The 23,177-nt window shown below is 66.2% G+C and overlaps 3 protein-coding genes and 2 non-coding genes across 8 annotated transcripts; 2 read left to right on the plus strand and 3 right to left on the minus strand.

Moving 5' to 3' along the window:
- Nucleotides 1-182: 182 nt before the first annotated feature.
- Nucleotides 183-9,581, minus strand: GTF3C2 (general transcription factor IIIC subunit 2). 2 transcript variants are annotated; one of them, XM_064650857.1, is made up of 18 exons: nucleotides 9,344-9,565; nucleotides 8,896-9,208; nucleotides 7,841-8,144; nucleotides 7,343-7,437; nucleotides 6,665-6,742; nucleotides 6,339-6,437; nucleotides 5,963-6,190; nucleotides 5,611-5,722; nucleotides 5,407-5,524; nucleotides 3,517-3,548; nucleotides 3,175-3,304; nucleotides 2,461-2,605; nucleotides 2,044-2,205; nucleotides 1,527-1,614; nucleotides 1,258-1,386; nucleotides 947-1,078; nucleotides 638-745; nucleotides 183-532 (listed from the first exon to the last, which is right to left on the minus strand). In XM_064650857.1, exons 1-18 carry the CDS (start codon nucleotides 9,474-9,476, stop codon nucleotides 326-328), a joined length of 2,613 nt encoding a protein of 870 aa, XP_064506927.1. In that variant the 5' UTR covers nucleotides 9,477-9,565; the 3' UTR covers nucleotides 183-325. The 2 variants fall into 2 exon arrangements, 1 of the variants encoding a protein (XP_064506927.1); XR_010429547.1 differs by lacking the exons at nucleotides 183-532; nucleotides 638-745 and having other exon boundaries at nucleotides 1,258-1,402; nucleotides 2,313-2,605; nucleotides 5,414-5,524; nucleotides 9,344-9,581.
- A 284-nt stretch (nucleotides 9,582-9,865) lies between these two features.
- Nucleotides 9,866-10,029, plus strand: LOC135412527 (U1 spliceosomal RNA). The gene has a single exon (XR_010429723.1). It is a non-coding gene; the product is annotated as a U1 spliceosomal RNA (small nuclear RNA).
- An 821-nt stretch (nucleotides 10,030-10,850) lies between these two features.
- Nucleotides 10,851-11,014, minus strand: LOC135412528 (U1 spliceosomal RNA). Its single transcript, XR_010429724.1, has one exon. It is a non-coding gene; the product is annotated as a U1 spliceosomal RNA (small nuclear RNA).
- A 751-nt stretch (nucleotides 11,015-11,765) lies between these two features.
- Nucleotides 11,766-16,408, minus strand: EIF2B4 (eukaryotic translation initiation factor 2B subunit delta). Of its 3 annotated transcripts, none has more exons than XM_064650860.1 (12): nucleotides 16,271-16,408; nucleotides 15,963-16,202; nucleotides 15,402-15,608; nucleotides 15,127-15,209; nucleotides 14,831-14,922; nucleotides 14,362-14,476; nucleotides 13,973-14,049; nucleotides 13,696-13,798; nucleotides 13,344-13,471; nucleotides 12,493-12,673; nucleotides 12,235-12,415; nucleotides 11,766-12,007 (listed from the first exon to the last, which is right to left on the minus strand). In XM_064650860.1, the coding sequence occupies exons 1-12, from the start codon at nucleotides 16,347-16,349 to the stop codon at nucleotides 11,808-11,810; spliced, it is 1,686 nt and encodes a 561-aa protein (XP_064506930.1). In that variant the 5' UTR covers nucleotides 16,350-16,408; the 3' UTR covers nucleotides 11,766-11,807. The 3 variants fall into 3 exon arrangements, with proteins under 3 accessions (XP_064506930.1, XP_064506932.1, XP_064506929.1); XM_064650862.1 differs by having other exon boundaries at nucleotides 15,402-15,611; nucleotides 15,963-16,101; nucleotides 16,203-16,407; XM_064650859.1 differs by having other exon boundaries at nucleotides 15,402-15,611; nucleotides 16,271-16,406.
- Nucleotides 16,409-16,618: 210 nt separating this feature from the next.
- On the plus strand, nucleotides 16,619-23,082 carry SNX17 (sorting nexin 17). Its single transcript, XM_064650868.1, has 15 exons — nucleotides 16,619-16,780; nucleotides 18,403-18,477; nucleotides 18,684-18,801; nucleotides 19,118-19,182; nucleotides 19,258-19,368; nucleotides 19,758-19,848; nucleotides 20,022-20,109; nucleotides 20,427-20,496; nucleotides 20,614-20,706; nucleotides 20,846-21,049; nucleotides 21,366-21,488; nucleotides 21,606-21,683; nucleotides 21,871-21,945; nucleotides 22,269-22,310; nucleotides 22,397-23,082. Exons 1-15 carry the CDS (start codon nucleotides 16,718-16,720, stop codon nucleotides 22,514-22,516), a joined length of 1,416 nt encoding a protein of 471 aa, XP_064506938.1. The 5' UTR covers nucleotides 16,619-16,717; the 3' UTR covers nucleotides 22,517-23,082.
- Nucleotides 23,083-23,177: the final 95 nt, after the last annotated feature.

A 23,177-nucleotide genomic window follows, 5' to 3' on the forward strand; every position in this document is an offset into this window, starting at 1 on the left:
GGAGCGCAGTGGGGCCGGAGGCGAGCACAAGCACAGCTCCACGCCACTGGGGCCCATGGGCACTTCTGTGGGGTCAGACCCACAGCATGTACCCCAGTACATGCACTAGTCCCACCACCCCCACCCAGCTCAGGCCAAACAGCGCAGACAGATCCTTCCGGGTTCGGAAGACGTGTCTGGAGGATCCCAGGGGCAGCTGGGAGCAGCCGCACCTCCCACAGCAGGGGCCCAGCAGGAAGGCAGCACCGAGAGGGGCCACAGTCCCTGGCCAGCACAGGCGGCCCCAGGCCCTGCCCGGGGTGAGCAGCACGAGGGACCAACCCCCCTACTCTGCCGGCACTGGGGAGCACTCGGGGGGGCCAGGGCTCCCAGACACATTCCTGTAGAGGGAAGCGAAGCGGGCCTGGCACTCCGGGAGCAGCCGGTGGCTCACACCAGAGGCCAGTCCTGCCAGGCAGTGCGCCCGCACGATGCCCGCCTGCCCACCCGACACCAGCCAGCCCTGCGAGTCCAGGTTGGGGCTGAAGCGCACCTGGGGGAAGAGAGGGGTTCGGGAGGCGTGGGGCTGAGGCACCGGGACCTGGGCCCCCACAGCAGCGCTGCTGCTGCAGGGCTGGGGCTGGGCCTGGCCCCTCACCTTGTGCAGGGCCTCCAGCTGCAGGCGGTCGAGGCTCAGCTCTGCCTTCACCTCCTGCGTGTGCATCCTGCGCATGGGCTCCCGGCTCGCCAAGTTCTGGAAGCTGCGCTGGAAAGTGGCAGCACCACCTTGGGCTGTGGGCCGGGGCAGGAGCACTGCAGGGACCATGGTCCCAGCTCTGCTAGATGTGAGGGGCTGCCCCAATGCCCCAGCAGCATCTCCTGGCCCTGGCACCCCCGCAGCCCAGCCCCAGCCCCACAGGCCCCACTCATGAGGCTGGACCACCAGCTGCATCCTGCCCTCTCCTACCAGGTCCGTGTCCTGGAATTGGATGTAGCTCCTGGCCACCATCTCACTGTAGCACCGGGTCCTGGGCAGTGCCTGCTCAGTGCTCTTGGGCCCGGCAGGGCTGCAGGGCAGCAGGTCGGCTTTGTACACTGGCTGTGGGTGAGAGGGGGCTCAGGGCAGGGCAGGGGTCCTGCTGCTCCTCTGCAGCCAGGGGCCACCAGGGATCAGCAGTGTGGGGGGCCCAGGATGCTCTTCCGATGCCCCCTCCCTGCCTGGCTCCCCGTGTGCTGGGCCAGGCTCCCCCCCGACCCCGAAACACAACAGCCTCTTACAAATCTGCGGTCCAAGGAGCGCTTGACGTTTAGGGGGTTGATGGCCAGGTCAGGCAGCACCGCAGCCACCAGCTCGCCGGTGATGTCACCCGCAGCCACCGTGTTCAGCCAGTCTGAGCCAGAGATGCTCTGCAGGGACAGAGGGCTGGAGGGTGCGGGGTCCCCACCACCCCAGCCAGGCAGCGTCACCCACCCCTACCCGCGAGCCCCGGGCCCCAGCTGGCGCTGACCCGGCCCCCGGGACATAACGGCCCCACACCAGCCCTTACCCACACAGTGCCCTTGCGAGGGGCCACGAAATAGGCCTTGAAACCCAGGTACCCGGCGTCGATGTAGTGGATCCCGCAGAGCCCATACCTGCGGTGCAAGGGACAGGTTAAGGACAGAGCTCTGTGCTGCCACTGGGACTGCACGAGCCAGGCACAGCCCACCTTCCCCCAGACCCAGGTGCCAGGGGAGCCACCCTTGCTCTAGCAGCATGTCACAGGGTAAGGAGGCAGCTCAGGGCAGATCCTGGAGACTGAGAACTCACCGGGAACACAGACCCCTTCAGCAGGACCCCTGCTGCCCTGCCCAGGGGCTGGCTGTCCCCTGGCCCACCCTTCCTGTGTCCCAGGATGGCACGGGAGAGGGGATGTCACGCTGTGCCGCTGCGGTGTGACCCAGCACAAGCAGAGCCTGCCTCTGCCACGGCATAGCTGTACAGTCCCAGGAAGGGGGAGGCCAGAGGGGCCCCTTGGGGGGTTGAACCAGGCCCCGGCAGTGGGGCTGGACCCTGGCACTCACGAGGCATAGCAGTTGTCCTGGGCCACAGTGATGCCATTGTAGGGCAGCAGCCAGGCCACCTCAGTGCTCAGGAACCGCTTGATGCTGTTGATGGGCTCGTAGAGTCGCCGCAGGTCCCAGAACTTGATCTTGCGGTCACTGCCTGCCGTGACCAGGAAGTTGCTGAGAACCAGGAGAAAGGCAGCACTGAGAGCCCAGCGCAGAGCCGGGGCCTGTCCTGGCGCAGGGTCCAGGTGGCCCCAGTCCCCCAGTGGCTCTACTGCCCTCACCATGGAAAGCCCAACTCTATCCCTCCAGTGTTGCAGAAGGCCAAGTGCCATTGGCACCATGGCCTCCCAAGCCCCTCTTGGCAAAGGAACCCCTCCTGAAGGAGGGAGCCCCTCTCCCGGCAGCACCTGTGCCCGCTCCTGCCCTCACTTGTCGGCCTTGCACCACTCGATGCTCCGGACCGCGTGGTCGTGGGCCAGGAAGCACTGGAAAGGGTAGAGCTTGAGGGAGGCATCGGGCTGGTGCACACACTGCAGCAGGGACTTGGTGAGCAGGTTCCAGATGGCCACGGTGCCTGTGGAGAGACCCATTTCCCTGAGGTGCCGCTGATGGCACAGGTGCTGCAGTGTGGGACGGGCAGCGGCACAGGCAGGACTGTGGAATATGGCAGCCAGGCTGGAGCTAGGGCTCCAAGCAGGACAGGATGGCAGCAGGACCTGGCAGCGGCATGGGCAGCGCTGTGGGAGCTGTGGAACACAGCAGCCAGGTGAGAGCTGGGGCCAGGGCTCAGAGCAGGACAGGATGGCAGCAGGACCTGGCAGGACAGCATAGAGCTGCAGATCACTGGAAGGCTGGCAAAAAATTCCATCCAGGCAAATTGAACAGATGTGGATTAGGCCAGAGCCACATCCTGGAGCCGACAGGTATGTGAGGGTGCCAATGGCTAGCCCAGAGAAGCCTTCCCCCACCCCAGGGATGGGCAGAGGTTCTAGCACAGCACCCACCGCTGGCTGCTGCTCCCCCCATCCCTCACCCCTGGGCTCCCCCATTCCCTGCCCCAGCCAAGGATGAGGGAGCTCCAGGGTCTCTGCCAGGGCAAGGGCTGCTCTCCCAGTGCTGCTGTAGGGTGCAGGAGAGACTCACCATCATAAAACCCCGCTGCCAAATGATGGTGGGGCTTGGAGGGCATCCAGGAGAGGCTGAAGCACTGCCCGCACTCGGATGCGTTCCCTGCCTGGATGGAGCCCACCTGGAGCGTGGCAATGCACTGCACCTGGGGGCCAAGGGACAGCCCTGGGTCACAGCCTGGCGCTGGTGCCATCCGTGCCCTGAGAGCCGGGATGTGCAGGGTGGGAGCACAGCTCTGCTCTGCCCCTCCAACGCTCCGCAGGTGCCCCGGCTCCTCCCCACTCTCCCACCTGCACCGGCCAGGGGGCTTGCTGGGTGCTGGCCCCGACAGGGACCACCGTGGTGGGGGACACTGACCTTGCAGATAAGGTGCTTGTGGAGGGGCCCATCTAGAAGAGAGCAGAGTGGGGTCAGGGCAGGTACCAGCTTTCTGGGAGCTCCCTGCCTGGAGCCTGGATCGCAGCTCCCCACGGCCTTGGCCAGGCTCCTGGTTCCTGTCCTGCCACCCCCCCAGGGCAGTGTCCCCAGCACAGCAGGAATCAGAGCTCATGGAGCACCAAACCCAAGAGCCAGCAGGGGCAGGACCCCAACCAGGCCTGCCAATGCAGGAGGAAGCAGCCCACTGAAAGGCACTGTAGACAAAGGTGAGGCAGGGCTGACATGCCCCCACCCCACCATGACTGGCACCAAAGTCAAGGGCACGCGGTGATATGCAAGGGCCAGACGTGACTGTGACCACCCTGGGGAGGGAAGGAGTGGCTATGCAGGACATCTGCTCCATGGGGTGATGGGGCTGAAGGGGGTAGCACTCCTGGGGAAGGAAGGCTGCAGAGACCCCGTGGCCAATGGCTTAGAGTGAGGTGCCCATGGGACCCCCACACACCAGCTCCATCTGCCAGAAAATCCCCCCCACCAGCAACACCTGACACGCGTGCTGTGGGGACCCTGTCCCACACCCCTCAGGCCTGTGGTCCCCCTGTGCCCAGTGCAGGGCTGTCCTCTGGCACAGCAGGCAGCAGACAGGCACATCCCAGCCCGGAGCATGGCAGCTGTGGGTGGAGGCATGGAGGAGCCATGCATCTTCCCCGGCACGGCTGTGACAGCCGGGACATGGTGTGGAGAGCAGCCCCAGCTCTGCCAGGCAGGAACACCGGGTGCGGATTCCTGGTGCCCCAGGGACAGCCAGCACAGCCACACCAGCCTGGGAGCTGCTAGCAGGGCTCAGCACTGCAGCCTGGCACTGATCCTGCGGCTGGGAATCAGTGCTCCAGCCTGCCTGTGAGGCACAGAGATGGTACGTGCAGTCACAGCCACCGACGTGCCGGGCCCCAGCCGGTGGCAGGAGCCGGGCCCCCCCCCAGGACGCCACGTGGGCGCTGTGGCAGCAGCCCAGCCAGCAGCAGCCCAGCCAGCCACAGCCCAGCCAGCCACAGCCCAGCCAGCAGCAGCCCAGCCAGCCACAGCCCAGCCAGCCACAGCCCAGCCAGCAGCAGCCCAGCCAGCAGCAGCCCAGCCAGCCGCAGTCGGCGCAGGCACGGCCGACGTGCTGCGGGGGCCGGGAGCTGCACCGCGAGCCCATTTCCCACTGTCAGCGAGGACGTGCAGGCTGTCGGCCACGGCTGAGCGCCCACCGCCAGCACGCGCGGCCATCAATCCCGCCCGGCGCGGCACAGCCTATTACAGGCACCATTAGCTCTGAGCCAGCCCAGCGCTCCCGGTCCTGCCCGGGCACTTGGCTCAGCCAGGCTGCAGGGAGCAGCTCCAGCAGCAGGACACGCTCCCAGTGGCCAGCAGGGATGTAGAGAATGGCTGGGGAAACACTGTGTGGCTGCATCATTCTCTGCATCCCACTACAGATGTGGATTACAGCCACAGCGACGCTGCCAAGAGCCCCCAGCTTTGGGGGCTGCCTGCGAGCCGTGTCCCAGCCAGCCTCCTGCAGTGTCCCCAAGACTGAATCAAAGCAGCACTGTGACACCCTCTGACACCAAAAAGCAGCCTTGGACCCCCACACTGTGCCCTGTGCCAGATGCCAGGCTGGGGGCAGCAGGGTCCCAGTCCTGGGGGTAAGGTGGGCTCACTGCCTCCTCATGCAGCTCCCGGGCTGGGACATGGTTCTGCCGGCAGTTCCCCAGCACAGTGGGATACCGTGGGCAGGGGGGCTCCAGCCCCAGGGTTCGCAGCCCCACCCCAGCACAGTGGGAGGAGGGCCAGGATGCCCCTACCCGGCGGCGCAGCTCTTCCTACCTTTTACCTGTGTTGTCTTGGCGCAGCGCAGGGCCCCGGGGTGCGGCAGGGCGTACACCACCACCCTGCCGTCTGAGAAGGCGGCAGCCAGCAGGCCCAGCCGGCTCATCTGCGGGTGCTGGAGAAGGACAGACAGGCTCAGCCCTCAGGTCACCCCTCAGGTCCCTCAGGGAACCCAAGGTGAGTGCTTTGGGCAGCACTCACCGTCCGGGCCGTGGCAGGCGGCTCCCAGGCCCCGCTGGGGCAGAACTTCATGTCCCAGACGCAGCCGTGGTCGGCAGCGATGGCATAGGCCAGCCTGGCTTTGTCAGGAGAGCTGTGAGCACAGGTCAGGCCATGAGGAACACTACAGCCGTTGCCCAGCAGCTCCAGTAGACACAACTGCACACCAGCAGCAGAGCTGGCCACCAGCACAGCCCTCATGGGGTTCAGGCCGTGGCTGGTGGTTCTGGGAGAGGATCAGCCTCACCACCCACTCAGCCAGAGAGACACGAGGCCTGGGCCCTGCCCCATCCCTGGGCAGCCCCTGGCCCCTTCCCCAGGCCCTGCCACTCACCCCTGCTCCAACTGCAGCGCACCCAGGCCCCAGAGCTGCAGGAGTGCGGGGCCCGTGTGCAGCCCGGCCACGCTGTGCGTCTCCTCCATGCTCCTGTGGCAGGACACGGCCACGTACTGCGGGGCTGCCGAGCCCTCGGGAGTCGGGCACCACTCCATTGCCCACACCGGGCCACCCACAAAGAAGGAGATGTCCAGGCGCTCTGGGTGGGGCTGCAGGGAGCTGAATCTGAAGGGGGGAGAGAGGTGAGGGCTGCTGGGACCCCAGGGCACAGCACGGGCCAGTTGCCCAGCCCATGGATGACCCTGGGGGCCACGGCCAGTCCTAGGTAGGTCAGCCACCGCCCCACAGGGCCTGAGGACACCCTGTCACACACCTGTTTACCCTGTACAAGGCACCGTCGTCCTCAATGCCCTCACGCTGGATGGAGAAGAGGGGAGACTTCTCCTCTGCTGGCAGGTACGGGGCAGCCTCACTGTGCAGGCAGAAGGTGAGACGTATCCCTGCCCCTCACTCAGTCACCCCAGCACAGCCCCATGCCCTAGCACTATCTCAGCCTCTGGGTGACTCCAGCAGCTATGGAGGCTCCATAGCCAAATCCAAGAGATCCTCCTTGCCCACCCCCTCACTCACTCTGCACACTGCTGGGACCTGCCCCACTTCCCCCCAGCCCCACTCCCTCTCCTCCTGCTTCAACGGTACCTGTCAGAGAGACACGTCCACCTGTGTGCCATTGGGATCCAGTCTGGGAACTCCCACTGCGAGTGCTTCTGCTCCCTCCTGCAGTGTGTGCCAGGCCTCAGCCACGGCCCCGTGCCCAGCACAGCCAGCACCCCCAGCCCTCACCCCATGGCACAGCCAGCACCCCCAGCCCTCACACCCTCCCCATGGCACAGCCAGCACCCCCTGCCCTCACACCCTCCCCATGGCACAGCCAGCACCCCCTGCCCTCACGCCCTCCCCATGGCACAGCCAGCACCCCCTGCCCTCACCCCATGGCACAGCCAGCACCCCCTGCCCTCCCCCCATGGCACAGCCAGCACCCCCTGCCCTCACACCCTCCCCATGGCACAGCCAGCACCCTCTGCCCTCACCCCATGGCACAGCCAGCACCCTCTGCCCTCACCCCATGGCACAGCCAGCACCCCCTGCCCCCCTGCCCTCCCCATGGCACAGCCAGCACCCCCTGCCCTCACACCCTCCCCATGGCACGGGCAGCACCCCTTGCCCTTGCCCACAGCCCCTGGCCCGGCCCTGCCCCATCCCAGTGGAACACCCAAAGGTTTCTCTGCCCTTGGGCCTGTGCCAGTGACGATACCAGGGCATCAATGATCACCCCGTGGCCCCCTGAGCCCCCCAGCACCCCAAGCCCCTGCTCACAGGCTGCAGGTGAGGCTGGAGCTCTTTTCCACTGGGGCCATGATGGACTTGGGGAAGCCGTTGGGAGCGAGGCCTCGGCATGGGGGCTTGGATCTCTGGGCACAAGAGCAGATTCAGAGCAGGCCCCAGATGTCCCCTGAGCCCTGGGGGACTCGCCTGTCCCAAAGAGCACCAGCCCAGCCCCTGAGAACAGTGCTCTCCCCAGCCACTGTCACAATGTCACGCTGGGCTAAAGACACAGAGCCCCACTGCAGGGAATTCCAGGATACCAGGACCCCTCCAGGACCCACCTCCACCTCTCACTGCTCCAGCAGGAGCCCAGGCTCTGCTCCCTCTCCCAAAGGACCTGTCCTTGTTCCCATCCCATTGCCCGTGGCCCTGTGTCACCCGTGTCCTGCCCCAGGGCTGTCGTGCCCCTGTCACTGCTGTCACACCTGGAGCTGTTTGTGCTGGGACACAGCTGAGGGGCCCAGGCAGAGTCCCTGCCCCTGCCCTCACCCCTGTGGCTGCCGTCCTCCCGCCGTGCCCTCGGGGCGCCTCCAGCTCTGGCTCCGAGGCCTCGCTGAGCATCACATCACTGCCCTCCTCCTCCTCCTCCTCCGCCTGCAGCACCTCCTGCGAGGGCACGAAGTCGGCGTCTCGAGCGGGGTCGTCGCTGTCCGTGTCCTCCTCCTTTCTCCTCCGGCTCCGGTGCCTCCCCCGGACACACTCGGGCTCTGGCTCCGGGGCCTCCTCGGTGGGAGCAGGGGGGTGGCACACAGACATCAGCTCCTCTGCCAGCTCCTGCAGGTACAGCAGAGCCCTGGGAGCCCAGGGCAGTGCCCGGAGCTGAGCACGGGGCAGCACAGGGCAGCTGAGCACCCTCTGGCCCCTGGGCAGGGGGTTGATCTGCTCCAGCTGCACCACAGCCCACCAGCACAGGACCCCCAGCTCCCCCCAGCAAACTCCTCCTGCTTCCCCAGGAACCAAGGAATCTCCCCATGCCCCAGATCCAGAGCTCCTGGATGCAAACACATTCCTTAAAGTGGGAAATGATCGTTCTGTGGGGAATCGGTTCATGCCACCAAAGTGGGACAAAGCCCCACAGGGAAGACACCGAGACTTCTTGGGATAGGCAGAGGCCATGGAATCATGGATTCAGGGGACAGTTTGGGTTGGAAAGGACCTTAAAGCTCATTGTATCCCACCCTCTGCCACGGGCAGGGACACCTTCCACTATCCCAGGTTGCTCCAAGCTCCGTCCAACCTGGCCTTGGACACTTTCAGGGATGGGGCAGCAACAGCTTCTCTGGGCAACCTGTGTCAGGGCCTCATCACCCTCACAGGGAAGAACTCCTTCCCAAAATCCCATCTAGTCCCGTCCTCTGGCAGTGGGAAGCTATCTCCTTCTCCTGTCCCTCCAGGTCCTTGTCCCAAGTCCCTCTTCAGCTCTCCTGGAGCCCCTTTAGGCCCTGGAAGGGGCTTTCAGGTCCCTCTGGAGCCTTCTCTTCCCCAGGTGAGCACCCCCAGCTCTCCCACAGGTGGCCCCCGACCCCACTGCTGCCTCCACTTACACTTTGGCCGCCCTCCTCTTGGGCCGCCCGCCCCGGGGGGTGTCCAGGCCGGCACCCTCCTCGCTGCTCCCCAGCATCTTCTGCACCCGGATGGGCTCCCGGGGCGGGGACAGCTCCAGCAGCAGCACCTCGGCCTTGCCCTTCCCGCCGCGCTTCCCGGGAGTCCCCGGGGGCGGCACCGCCCCGTTCGCAGAGCTCTCGCCGTGCCCCTCCGCCGCCCCATCGCGGTTGATTCGGGGTCGCACGTTTTTTTTCGGGGATTTGGCAGCTTCTCCACCATCACAGTCCGGATCTCCCGACGGCGACTCTTGCCCTGCCCAGAAACACCGGAATCAGCGCCAACCCCCTGCAAGACTCCCCGGCACGTCTCGGTGTCCCGCAGCACCGGGCGCGGCGTTACCGCTTCGCACCCGGGGAGCCCCCCCTACCCGCCACCCCCGGTACATACGGAGCGCTCGCTGTTCACCCTCCCGGTCCCCACTACGGCTCCGGCTGCGCCCGGCGGACCCCGATGCCCGTCGCAGCCGCCCTCGACGGCTCCGCTCCCGGCAGCGCGGCCCGCGGGCGGCGCTTGACGCCATCGGGGGCTCCCGGAGCCGCCGCCCCGCTGTGGGGCCGCGCCGCCAGCAGCGAACCGGAAGCAGAACCGGCAATGGCGCGGGATGATGACGTCACGGAAAGAGCTCTGGCGGAAGGGGCCACGCAATCCCCAGGGCAGCAGAAGGGGCGGGGTGGGGCCTCAGCGGAGGGGCGTGTCCATGCAAATCACACACCACTCGCGCGGGACGCCGGGACACGTCCCGCACACAGACCCCGCGGCCACGCGCGTCCGCGGGCGCTGCTGTGCGGGCGGGGCCGTGCGGGACGGTGGGGAGCGCGGGGCCGCGCGGGGGCGGGGCCGGGGGGTCGGTGAGCGTGTGGTCGGGGTGGGTGCGCGGGGCGGGCGCGGCGGGGCCGGGGAGACGGAGTCATACTTACCTGGCAGGGGAGACACCATGATCAGGCAGGTGGTTTTCCCAGGGCGAGGCTCATCCCTTGCACTCCGGGTGTGCTGACCCCTGCGATTTCCCCAAATGCGGGAAACTCGACTGCATAATTTGTGGTAGTGGGGGACTGCGTTCGCGCTCTCCCCTGACGTACGTGGTACAACGACAGATAAGTTCCTCGGAAGGGCATTACTGCTCTGCATTGAGAGTTCTCAATGTTGGTCTACTTCTCGTCCCCCCGGTTACGATCCCGCTCTCGGGATCCCGTGTCCCGGTACGGCCCAGCCCGGCTCCGGCTCCCCCGGCCGCGCTCAGCCGTTCCGCACGAACCCGCGGTCGGGCCCTGGCTCGCTGTGCCCCCGTGCCGGTTCAGAGACAGATGTTATTTATACCGCGGCAGGTGACCTGTCAGTCTGTCGGCGTTCCAAGGTAGTACTCGGTTCCTGAGTGGAACTGAAGGGGACTCGTGCGGCCGCGGGCAGACAGCGGAGAGCCCGGTGCTGGACCGGGACGGGTCGAGGGACAAGGGAGCAGCAGGACTTGGGACCGCGAGTGTCAGGGGCGAACCCCGAAGGGGTGTGGGACCCTCTGGAGGGGGGGAAGGCGGCGAGGGGAACCCGGTTCCTTGTCCCTCGACCCGTCCGGCCGCACGGGTCCCCTTCAGTTCCACTCAGGAACCGAGTACTACCTTGGAACGCCGACAGACTGACAGGTCACCTGCCGCGATATAAATAACATCTGTCTCTGAACCGGCACGGGGGCACAGCGAGCCAGGGCCCGACCGCGGGTTCGTGCGGAACGGCTGAGCGCGGCCGGGGGAGCCGGAGCCGGGCTGGGCCGTACCGGGACACGGGATCCCGAGAGCGGGATCGTAACCGGGGGGACGAGAAGTAGACCAACATTGAGAACTCTCAATGCAGAGCAGTAATGCCCTTCCGAGGAACTTATCTGTCGTTGTACCACGTACGTCAGGGGAGAGCGCGAACGCAGTCCCCCACTACCACAAATTATGCAGTCGAGTTTCCCGCATTTGGGGAAATCGCAGGGGTCAGCACACCCGGAGTGCAAGGGATGAGCCTCGCCCTGGGAAAACCACCTGCCTGATCATGGTGTCTCCCCTGCCAGGTAAGTATGACTCCGTCTCCCCGGCCCCGCCGCGCCCGCCCCGCGCACCCACCCCGACCACACGCTCACCGACCCCCCGGCCCCGCCCCCGCGCGGCCCCGCGCTCCCCACCGTCCCGCACGGCCCCGCCCGCACAGCAGCGCCCGCGGACGCGCGTGGCCGCGGGGTCTGTGTGCGGGACGTGTCCCGGCGTCCCGCGCGAGTGGTGTGTGATTTGCATGGACACGCCCCTCCGCTGAGGCCCCACCCCCGCCCCGGAGCCGCTCCGCCGTTTGCGACGCGATTTGCATGGCCCCGCCCCTTCCGCCAGGCCCCGCCCCCGAGGAGCCGCGCCAGCCCCGCTGCCCGCGGTACCCGATCGGTGCCCGGTGCCGGGGCAGCACCGGCCGCGGTTCCCCAAGGCCTCACTGCTCCGGGCACCGTCCGCCACCGCGCCGGACCCCGCGGGAAGGCCCCAGTCCAGGGCTGGCGCCAGAGGCCACGGCAGGAGGGGCCCGAGCTCTTCCACTGCAGCCCAGCTCGAGGGGGCTGCCAGAAGCTCAGCTGGAGGAGGCTGAGCCAGGGGCCATCACCACAGTGTCCCTTTTTCCCCAGTTCCCAGAGGAGTGGCTCAGGGACACAGAAGACCCTTCCCCGCTGCAGCCTGGAGCAGGAAGAGAGGGGCTTGGGCCAGCACGCCCAAAGGAAGGTGCAGAGCTACCCCACTGGTGACACAGGTGCCAGGGCTCTGCCACACCACAACAGACAGCACACATAGGGTACTGTGGGCCTAGTTTATTAGTGTCCATGCAGCTGTCCTGACTATTGATCCACGTTCTTGACACGCAGGACCACAGGCACCGAGGTGCAGGGGATCATGCCCAAGTCCGTGATGACCAGATCCACCAGGTCTGGGGGTGTCACATCATAGACCAGGTTGAGGAGACGCAGGGACTTGTTCTCGGCCCAGCCCCCCAGCTGGGCCTGGCCCTTCCGGAGCACAATCAGGTCATCGGGGTCATCTGTGGAGAGAGAAGCAGCCGGCAGGATCAGGGGGAAGGATAGTATCCTTCCATCCTTCTCCATCCTGCCCTGGGAGCACACACTGCTGCTGCCTGCCGGGCCCCCCTGACTACGAGTGGTGTCCCCTCGCCCAGAAAGCGGAATGGCAGGGCAGAGCAGCCTGCTGTGGCCCGCAGCAGGGAGTGGGATGACATCCTAGGTGGGAGGAAGGGGACAGAAGCCATACCCAGCTCATTGGAGACAAAAGAGTCTGTCTGCACTCGCTCACAGAACTTGTAGGTCTCACAGCAGACCAGGACGGGCACGTTGTAGGCCTTGGAGACCAGCGCGATCTGTGACGTCCCCACCCGGGACATGACAGAGCCGTTGGCCAGGAGCGCGTGGGCTCCCAGCAGCACTTTGGACACCTGCCAGGGCAGCACAGGGATCCATCAGCACCTGTGATCGTGCTGCAGCCTGCCCCGCGCCCGGCCCAGCCCCTCACCTCAGGCAGCACGTAGGAGATGGCGTTGATCATCACGTAGGTGCAGTGGATGCCCTTGCGCACCAGCCGGCGCAGCGTCTCCCGGCCCTCCAGGCGCGGCCGGCTGTCCACCACGACCACGCGGAACGCGCGGCCCTTCTTCGCGTGGGCGTCGCACAGCGTGCGGTTCACCAGGGAGGAGCTGACGGCACCGTCAGGAGCTGCCCCCTCACGCCAGGCCGGGCTCTCACCCAGCCACAACGTCCACCCTCACCCTCGTGAGTGCTGCCCCTTCCAGAACCTTCCTGCCACGACGGCTCCCAGGGCCCCTCTCCCTGTCTCTGCACAGGGAACCACCCCTGGAAAGCGGACATCTCAGTCCTCCCTGAAGCAGCACTGACCTCCCCATCTGTAACCATCATGACGTTCTCTACCTCTCCAAACTCTCTCCCAGTTTCCCTCTCCCAGTGCTCCAGGCCCGCACTGGCCTCCTGCCCCTGCTCTTTCCTCCATCCAGGACATACATCACACCTGGACTCTTGCTGCAGCAGTCTCTGGCTCCTTTTCCCACCTCTACTTCCTGGGACATAGGCCTCCCAAGGAAGAATAAGCTCACATATTTTTGCTTTCTGACATTTGACTTTGCTGCAGCTTGTTTAAAATCCAGTGAACAGCCATGACTGCTCTGCAAGTGCCCTGGGTGGAGGGAAGCTGTGACCCTGGGGTTCTTGGAACCCAACTCTGGACACACCAGATGAGACAGAGCCAAGCCCTGCACAGGACTAGCACAGCCTCACTTCCCGTGCTCACTTCCGTGCTGTTCCATTTCCTCCTCCCACCCACTGGCCTGGTTGCTCGTGCTCTGTGCTCACCATCCATACACCAGGATCACGTCATGGTCGTTGATCTTCTCAAAGGCAGACCTTGAGATGGCTTCAGCTGCCAGGACAATCTTCTCCCGCAGGTATTTGTCAATTGTGTCCTGCAGCTTCTCCTTTGCCTGGGGAGACACAGACATCCCATACAGACCTTCTCGCCCTCTGCAGCTCCCTGTTGGAGCCAGATGGGGGTTGGTCTCTTCTCCAAAGTAACATGCTTCCAACTCCACTGAAGCACCATTCCCACTCTGCATCCCACCCTTGCTCCCAGTCTGCATGCCACCCCACTCCCCATTCAGCCTCTCCACCCCGGGCCTGGAGCCTGCTGCTCAGCAGGGCCACTCACCTCCTCCTCTCGCAGGGTGTCAGGCAGGCACGAGATCTCCTTCTTGAGGAACTTGATGGCGTTGCCCATGCTGGCCGAGAGCGGCCGGCACTGGTTCAGGAAACTGCAGAGGAAACTGGTTTAGTTACAGAGCAGCCTGGAGGGCCAGGACAGGGACAGGAAGGGTGGGCAGGGAGGCAGAACTGCAGGGAAGTCACCTGAAGTTTGAGTGGACACCTTTCCAGAGAGGTGATTGATGGACCACGCTCCGTGGAGCTTTGGCACCTGGAGCCCTCACCTGATATGTGGCTTCAGCTTTGCCACCAAGTCCCGAGACAGCTCCTCGTTGGGGGGAGTGGAGTAATCCCGGATCAGCTGGCACAAGAAGGAAGGGAGCATGAGCTCAGGGCACCTCAGGGTAGGGCAAGCGACCACCCTGCCCAAGGGGCTGCAGCCCAAGCACGTGTGTGTCCTGCATAGCCTGACACTCTGCCACTGCGGGGCAAAGGGTGTCCTAGCAACTCAAATCTGCAGTGCCAGTGCCAGAATAGGACCCCAGCAGGGCCCACAACCCAGAGGAAGAGGCTGATGATGACTGAGTATAAATACAGCCTCAGCAGTCAGGGAACAGGAACACACGCCTGTGCCTGCCGCAACGCCCCTGCCGCCAGGTATCTGCTCACATACCTGTTTGAAGACTTCCAGCAGCGCGATGCAACGGGCATTGGAGCCGTTGATGATGCCCTGGGAGTACTGGAGGCCAAGGCGCACCACTGCTGGGTGGATCACCGTGGAGGGGATGCTGCAGGGACCAGTGGGAGGGAGCTGTCTGCACCTCTGCAGCCCAAAACAACCAACCCATTGCTGGGCCCCAGCCCAACCACCCGAGGGACAGCCCAGGAAGGGAGCTGGCAGTGACCTGAGGAGCCAGGTTCACCCCGCAGCCCCTTCTCCTGTGGCCGAACTCACTGCACAGGGAGGACATCAGGCTGCCCCTGCCACCGCTCCCCACAGCAAGTGAGAGGTCCCCCACCACCCCATCAGGCCTATCCCACATGCAGGACCAAGACACCCCATCTCTCTGCAGCCAGGCCAATAGGCCAGTAATAGCAGAGCCCAACATTGCCAGGGACCTGGGCTGGGGAGGCCTCATTACCTCATCTGCTGCGTCAACGGCTTCTTCCTGCTGTACTGGTGCAGGTGGGAGAACAGGTTGACTTTGGTGCCATAGTCCTGCCTCAGAGGTACCTGCAGCCCAGTGTGATGGCTCAGCCAGGGTCGCCAGAGAGCCCTGCTCACTCCAGGGCCACCAGTCACACCCAGCACTTGCTCAAGGCACGCTGAGATCCCCTCTGCCCTCAGAGAGCAGGTCCCAGTCCCACCACATGCCCCCCCGGCTCCCACAGCACGGCTGCCCCAGGCATGCAGCCTGTCATCCAGCCCTCCTCCTACCTGCTGCCGCTCCAGCTTCTTGGCCAGTTTCCTCTGGGCAGCGGGGTCATCCACCTGCACGTGCTCCGGCAGCCGCTTCACCACTGCGAGGAAAGCCGGGCTGAGGCCAAACTGCCCTGGAGCACCCCCAAATTCAGAGAAGGCAGGGCAGGATCCAGGGACAGGCACGACCCACACTACAGATGGATTGCATAGGCAGCCCCAGCTTGTGCCCACCCCAGACCCTCCCTCCCCGCTCACCCACCCTCTGCACCCTGTGGTGACCATGGCCTTACTGGACTGGGGCTCGGTGGGGCTTGGCCGGGGCTTGGCTGCAGTGACTGCCTGGCTCAGCTCTGCCTTCCTGGCCTGCTTCTGGGCCCGCTCAGCCTCCTGCTTGGCCCGGCGCTCTGCTCGCAGCTCCGCTTTGCTCTTGCCTGCCGCGGGCTTGTTGCCGTCGCTGGGGCCATCGGCCGAGGCCGGGGGGGACGCGGGGTGAGCGGCTGCTGCGGGGGAGGGAAGTGGGAGTCTGTACCCAGCCCTCATCGCCGGGAGATGCAGCCCAGCGAGAGGCAGGGAGAGCCCTCTGTGCCAGAGGCTGCCCCGGGAGAGGGCACCTCGAGCCCCTCGCAGCCCCGGGCGGCCCCGCGCTCCTGCGGGGAGGGGAGTGGGCTCTCTGCTCCGCAGTCCCTGCGGGAACGCGGGTGTGCGGGGGCGCAAGGGCTGGGACTGGGCTGCGGCGCGGGGGGACGCCCCGGCGGTCCCGCTGGAGGACGCTCCCGGCCCAGGGCCCCGGGAGACCCCCGGTCCGGCCCGGCGCTGCCCGCCCGGGGCTCTGCGGGGACGGCGGCGCTCACCCGGCGGCTGCCCCGGCTCGGGGGGCGGCCCCAGCTCCGCGGGCTCGGCCGACGGCCCCTTCTCGCTCCTCTTTTTCTTCTTCTGCTGCTTCTTCTCCTTCCGCAGCTGCAGCTTCTCCTCTCGGGAGAGCTCCGGGGCCTGCGGGCACACACCGTCAGGCGGCCCCGGCTCCGCACCGGCCCCGGCCCGGCTCATCTGCGGTCCCGCCGGCATTGGCGCGGCTCCCTCGGGGCCCGCACCTGGAAGGAGGGCAGCGTGAGCGGTGCCGGCCCCGGTCCCGGTGCCCCGGATCCCGTCCCGCACTCACCCTCCCGCTCCGCCATGGCGCCCGCCCGCAGCGCCCCCTGCCGGCCGGAGGCTGCTCCGCGTGACTCCCGTGACGTCATCCTCCCGCGTGACGCGCGCTGACGTCACTCCGCGGCGGGGCGGTGCCGGTCGGTCCCGGGTCCGGTCCCGGGGGTCCCTCCCGCTGCCCCGCCCCCCCGGTCCTGCCCCCGCGGCTGCCGCGGCGGCCCCGGCCCGTTCGGGCCCGCGCTCAGCCCCGCGCGGCGGGGGCGCTGCGGGGCCGCTGGGGCGCGGCGGGGCCGCCCCGGGCGGGCGGAGCGGGGCGGAGCGGGCCGGGCGGGGCGGCCCCGGGCGGGCGGAGCGGGGCGGCCCCGGGGCGGGCGGTGCCGCCGGCCGCGCCATCGCGGGGAGCGCCGGCCCGAGATGGCGGCGGCGGGAGGCGGGTAGAGAGGGCGCGCTCGGCCCGGCCATGCACTTCTCCATCCCCGAGACCGAGACCCGCGCCGGGGACGGCGGCGCCGCCGCCTACGTGGTGAGCGGGGCCGGGGGAGAGGAGCCGTCCTTCGGAGCAGAGCGGCGCGGCCCGGGTGCGGTGCGGCCCCGGTGGGGCCGTGCGGGCCCGCAGCCCCGGCGCGGCGGCGGTTCGAGATCAGGATCGGGACCGGTGCCGGTGCCGGGCGAGGCTGCAGCCCCCGGCCCGCCGCAATCCCCGGCCTGCGCCCCGTGCCAGGGCCGGGCGAGGATCGGGCTCCGCCGCGCCCCGGGAGCAGGTGTGGGGGTCCCTGGGCCCGCCCCGGGGGTGCCCGGCCCTCGCCCTGCGCGCCGCGGGCGGGGGCGGCAGCGCGCACGGGCCCCGTCCGGTCCCATCCCCGGCCGCGGCTCATCCTGGCCCGCCCGTCCGTCTGTCCAGGCTTCCTGTTTTGCTCCGTGCCCTGCGCCGTGAGCGCCTCGGGAGCGGGGCCGGGGTACGCTGCGCTGCCGGACGGTGGCGGCCACGGGGTACCCGGACACCCCCCGGGGCCGGCAGTAGCGGACAGAGCCCCCGGCGTGGGTGGTGGCTCCGGGACGGTGCTCTCGGGGTGAAGGTGGGCAGCCCTGGGCTCCACGGTCCCGCGGGGACCCTCCGGTGCTGAGATCCCTCTCCGGAGGATTCCCCTTGGGAGCTCGAGGTGGGGTGTAAGGGCACGGACGCGGTGGTGAGCAGCGATGGAGGGACCTGGCGATCGCAGGAGCTGCGGTTGCACAAGACTGGAGGAGCAGGCAGCCCCCGAGGAATTTTGACGCCATGACCCCCTGCACTTTGCCCTCGGCAGTCACAGTGGCTCTTTGGGCAGGGGGAGACCTCAGGAGAGCCCTTGGGCAGGCCAGGGACTGGGCAGGAGCCGTGACCCCACGGAGGGCCCTGAGTTGGGCAGGTGTGAGTGCTGCCTGGACCACCCGTGTCCCTCCTGGTCCCTCTGCAGGGACCTTGAGACACCGGGCTGGTGCCTTTGGGTTGGGAGATGCCAGTGTGAGCTACAGTGTGGCTGTGCCATTGCCTCTGCTGAGCCTGGGCAGCCCCAGCGCTCAGTCGGGAGGGCACTGGGGGCAACCACAGGAGGCTGGGCTGCCATGGCTGGCTGGAGGCTCATCCTCCCATCCTACCAAACACTGCTCTGAGGACGGCAGGAGCTGAGGGGACAGTGCTGTCCCCTGGGAGGACGTTGCCTGTGGCGCCGGGAGCTGGGCTGTGGAGTTGCTGGGCCCAGAGCACTTGGCAGCCAAAGCTCTGCTCTGCCTGTGGCGTCAGAGGGAGCTGAGCCAGGGCAGAGGGGGCACCAAGAGGCACAGCCAGGAACCAGCTCCATGGGGTGCCCTGGGAGCTGGGAGGGGTGGCATTGCCTCCTGGCTTGGGGACACTCGTGTCTGTGGGGCTGCAACATGGCTCTGTGCTCCCTGTAGCTGGGCAGAACGGGGTTGGGCCTTCCTGGTGTCCAGCACACACATCTCTTGAATGTGCTCATTCTTCCTGAAGGGTTTTGAAATCTGTCCCTTGACAGGGTCCTCAGGGGCGTCGCCTCTTCCTGGGTGCTCCCCGAGGTGTCCTGTGTGCCTCGAGCTGGGCAGACCCTGGGCCCCCTCCATCTGGGGTCTGACTGGCATTTCTCCCTGCAGGCCTACAACATCCACGTGAACGGGGTGTTGCACTGCCGGGTGCGCTACAGCCAGCTCCTGGGGCTGCACGAGCAGGTAGGGAGGCTGGGGGGAGCTGCGCTGCCCACTCCTGCTCCGTGACATCCCGACTGAGTTCTTGCACACTGCAGGTTGCCCACGTGGCTAAGGGATGCTGGTGAGCTCTCTGCTCCCCTTGCTGGGTCCCTGGGAGTCAGCTGTGGTGGGGGCTCGGGGGCCACCACATCCAGGGAGGTTCTCACAGCACTGTGCTCTTTTCCCAGTTAAGGAAGGAGTATGGTGCCAACGTGGTCCCAGCCTTTCCCCCAAAGAAGATCTTCACGCTCACCCCGGCAGAGGTAGAGCAGCGACGGGAGCAGCTGGAGAAGTACATGCAGGCTGGTAAGCTGGCCTGCCTGCCCCAGCCCAGTCGTGCAGGGCACTGAGGCACTGCCTGTGGCTTCCTCCTGAACTGCTCCATTCACCAGGGCCCATCTTGGCACTCCCGGCGTCACGCTGGCATTAGCTGGGCTTGTCCTCTGGATGCCAGCTGCTGTCCCAGCCCCTGCCCTGTGCAGGCAGAGGGGGGCCCTGCAGGGGTTCCCTGGCTGCCCCAGCACAGTCTGGGGGCAAACCGAGGAGTGCAGAGGGGCTGGGCACTGGTGTGGGTCCCTGTCCCTTCTCAGGGACTCCTGATTCCTCGCTCCCCTTCCCGCAGTGCGGCAGGACCCGACGCTGGGAGGCAGCGAGACCTTCAACAGCTTCCTGCGCAAGGCCCAGCAGGTGAGGGTGGGGCCGGGGCAGGGGCCCTCAGGCTGCACCCAGGGGCCAGGGTGCCAGTCCTGCTTCTCTCTCCAGGAGACGCAGCAGATCCCTACAGAGGAGGTGGTGCTGGAAGTGCTGCTCTCCAATGGGCAGAAGGTCAAGGTCACCATCCTCACCTCGGACCAGACGGAGGACGTCCTTGAGGTGCCAGAGCTCTCACGCTGGGTGTGACCAGCTCCTCCTGCTGCATTCTGTGGTTTCCCACATGTGTGGGGTTCTCGCAGCCCAGCAGCCCCCCTGGCCCTCCTTGCCACATCCCCACCCCAGAGCAGGGTTGACTTGGTGGGACTGAAGAGCTAGGAGCTGGAAAGGGTGTGCTGATGGCCGTCTCTGGGGCCACATTGATGTCGAGGGGGCCCCCAGCTGTTTCCTGGTGGCAGTGACGCCCCAGGCCTGGCCTCAGGGCAGCAGAGGTGCTGGCTTCCTGCTGTTGAGAGGCCCCAGAAAGCACATGGGCTGGGTCCTACTGCAGGGTCAGGATGCAGGAGTGCCACCTCTCTCGGGAAGTGGTGACCTCCTGCTCTCACTCCCAGGCTGTAGCCTCCAAGCTGGATCTGCCAGATGACCTGGTTGGCTACTTCAGCCTCTTCCTAGTGAGAGAGACCAAGGACGGAGCTTTCTCCTGTGAGTAGAGCCCACTGCAGTGGACATCTGCCCTGTACCCTGCCCGGAGTGAGGGCTGTGTGCTTGGACCCTGCCCTGGATGGGAGGCCCAGCGGGTACCCCAGGCACCCTGGCTGAGGGGTCTGGGGGGCACTGCTGCCCCGAGCCACTGCTGACCTGGTGTTTCCCCACAGTCGTGCGGAAGCTGCAGGAGTTTGAGCTGCCGTATGTGTCGGTCACCAGTCTGCACAACCCCGAGTTCCGGATCATCCTGCGCAAGAGGTGAGCGGGGGGCAGCAGTGGGGTGCTGTCTGAGGCTCCCTGTTCAGCAGAGGGACCCTGCTCTCCTGCCACTGCTGCCCACGTGGGCTTTGGCCTCCAGGAACACACCTGGCCATGACACCGGGGCATGGGCTGCCCTGCTTGGCTCAGCCCATCCCATGGCATCCTGTTTAGAGGGGGAGCAGGGCACAGTGACCAACGGTTACAGGAGAGCTGGCCAGAGAGTCAGCCTGGTGCCTCATCCCACAGGAGGATGATTTTCTCCCCATTGCTGTTAGGAGCTGGGGAATAGGTTGACCCATGTGGTTCTCTTCTAGCTACTGGGACTCGGCCTATGATGACGATGTGATGGAGCATCGTGTGGGGTTGAACTTGCTGTATGCGCAGGTGAGGGTCGGTGTGGCCCAGCCAGGTGAGGAGGGGCACTGCACCCCTCAGCCACGGCTGTGTGTGGGCTCGGGTGGCTCTGAGCCCAGCTGCTCACCAGCCTCTGCTGCTTGGCAGACGGTGTCGGACATCGAGCACGGATGGATCGTGGTCAACAAGGAACAGCACCGGCAGCTGAAGTCCTTGCAGGAAAAAGTCTCCAAGAAGGAGGTAGGGGAGGGTGTGATGCCGTGACTGGGGCAGTCCTGGTGCTGCACCAGCCCTGCTCCTGTGTGGTGCCAGGTTGGTCACCTGTTCCTGGCCTGGGTGGGCGGCCGGCGGTGCTGAGCATCCCTGGATCTGCCTGCAGTTCATCCGCCTGGCGCAGACCCTCAAGTACTACGGTTATCTCAAGTTTGACCCCTGCGTCACCGACTTCCCAGAGAAGGGCTGCCACGTCGTCGTCAGCGCCGGCAACAACGAGCTCAACTTCCAGGTGCGGCTGCCGAACGAGCAGATCAAGGAGGGCAGCTTCAAGGTCACGCGCATGCGGTGCTGGCGGGTCACATCCTCGGTGAGTGACGCCTGGGGAGCAGGGAGGGCTCTGGGGAGGCTGGAGGGACCTGGCTGTGCCACCTCTCCCCAGGAGAGGTGCTGGCTCTGATGCTGGCTTCCAGCCCAGTAGGCCTGGGGAGGGTCCGAGTTGTGCCTTGGGGGATCGTTGGTGTGAGGACGTTCAAGGGGCGAGGGGAGCTGATGGTGGCAGAAGGCTGGTGGGCACTGTGCAAGTGTTCCACACCTGACTGAGCACTGCCCTCGGTCTGCACTGGGGCCTGGGGAGCTGCCACTTCCCCTCTGGAGGCTCCCAGCCTCAGTGTGTGCCCTTGCAGGTGCCAATGAGCAACGGCCCCTCAGGGAGCAGCCCGGGGAAGTCCGAGGTGAAGCTGGAGTTGGCTTTTGAGTACCTGATGAGCAAGGACCGGTTGCAGTGGGTCACCATCACCAGCCCACAGGTAGGGCTGCCTGCATGCTGGTCTGGCAGTGGCTGTGGGGAAAAGGGTCAGTCTGGGCCTGGTGTGGATGTGGGAAGCGTGTGGTGTGTGGAGCCCCGTGACACCTCTCCCTTGCAGGCCATCATGCTGAGCATCTGCCTGCAGTCCATGGTGGATGAGCTAATGGTGAAAAAGTCTGGAGGCAGCATCCGCAAGGTGAGAGTTGGGGCTGGATGGTGTCTCCGGGGTGGGATCCTAACCTGCCCCTGTGACTTCTTGGGGTCTAGGCTGGGCCCTGAGTGCTCCCCTCAGGATGGGGCCGGCAGACAGATCCCCAGGGCCAATTTTAAGCCCTGGAGCTGCCTGCGGGGACCCTGCGGCTGAGCCGAGCTCCTCCCTGCAGATGTTTCGGCGGCGGGTGAACGGGGCCCTGCGGCGCTCGGACAGCCAGCAAGCTGTGAAGTCGCCCCCTCTGCTGGTGAGTGGGGCCCTGCGGGCCTGGGCGGGGCACATCCACAACCATGAGCTCTGCCGTGCGTTGGGTAAGAGAGTCCACTGCCCCTAGAGAAGCCACTGTCCCCTTGGCAGGGCTGGGGCAAGCCCAGGGGACAGCAGGGCTGTGGTGCCCCGCTCCCAGACGACTGGGAAGGGAAAGAGGTCCTGGACCCACATCGGTGAGCCTGACTCCCCGGGGGAGGGAAGGACAGAGGGTGGCCTGGCCTCATCCCAGGAGGGTGGGTGGTGGGATGGGTGGATGTTGTGTCCTACAACCCCGAGCTCCTGAGTGTCGTGTCCCCACAGGACTCACCCGACACCTCCCGGGAGCCCATGGCCAAACTCTCGGTGAGTCGTGTGTGGGTGCCGGTGCCCTCAGGCTGAGCAGGGAGGGGAGTTAGGAGGGTCCTCTGTAACATCTCCCCTCTCCACAGAGCAAGCTCACCTCTGTCAGCCTGCGTGGGATCAGCCACTCCAGCTCTGCTAACGACGTGGGTGCTAACGACTTCCACGGCAATTACGCCTTTGAGGGCATTGGCGATGAGGATCTGTAGTGCTCCCCTTCCCAGGACAGCCCCGGCCCAAGTGAGGGCCTTTGCTGAGGAATGTACGACCTGCAGCCAGGTTGCAATCAACGTGCCTCTCACCTGCTACATCCACCTTCCCCTGCTCCCTGGGGCTGGGAGCTCACCCCCAGCCCGCCGTTGCCTTCGGGGTGGGGGCAGCTGAACTCCTCCCACTGCTGGCTCCAGCTGGGAGACCCGAGCAGCGCACCTGGGCCGAGCCCTGGAGCAGAGGCGTGGGGCCTGGCTCAGCACAGGGGGTAGAGCTGCCCCTTCCCCAGCCGGGAGGGCCTGGCCCAGCCTGGGGGCAGCTGCTCCGGGCGGCCCCGGGCAGGCTCCATAATGCCAAATTAGTGTTTAGGTTTGTGCTCCGAGACAGAGTGCAGTAAGCTGTCTCAGGGGGCTCCGTGCTGAGCCCCCTCTAACCCGCTCATAGATGCCAGTGTAATCTAGGCTTGTAACCACGTATCTCCTGCTGCTCAGCCCGACAGAGCATTAATGGACAGTAACTGATGTTTACACACTGCAACAATGATTAAAATGGATCCTGATTGGTACTGGGCTGTTTGTCGTGGGGTGCCCGCTGTCCCAACCTTCCCCATGCCAGCCCTGTGCTGTCTTTCCCTGTGGCAGAACAAGGCCCCCAGGGAGA

Source organism: Pseudopipra pipra, chromosome 3, assembly GCF_036250125.1.
Source record: "Pseudopipra pipra isolate bDixPip1 chromosome 3, bDixPip1.hap1, whole genome shotgun sequence".
In the NCBI taxonomy this organism is placed as follows: domain Eukaryota; kingdom Metazoa; phylum Chordata; class Aves; order Passeriformes; family Pipridae; genus Pseudopipra; species Pseudopipra pipra.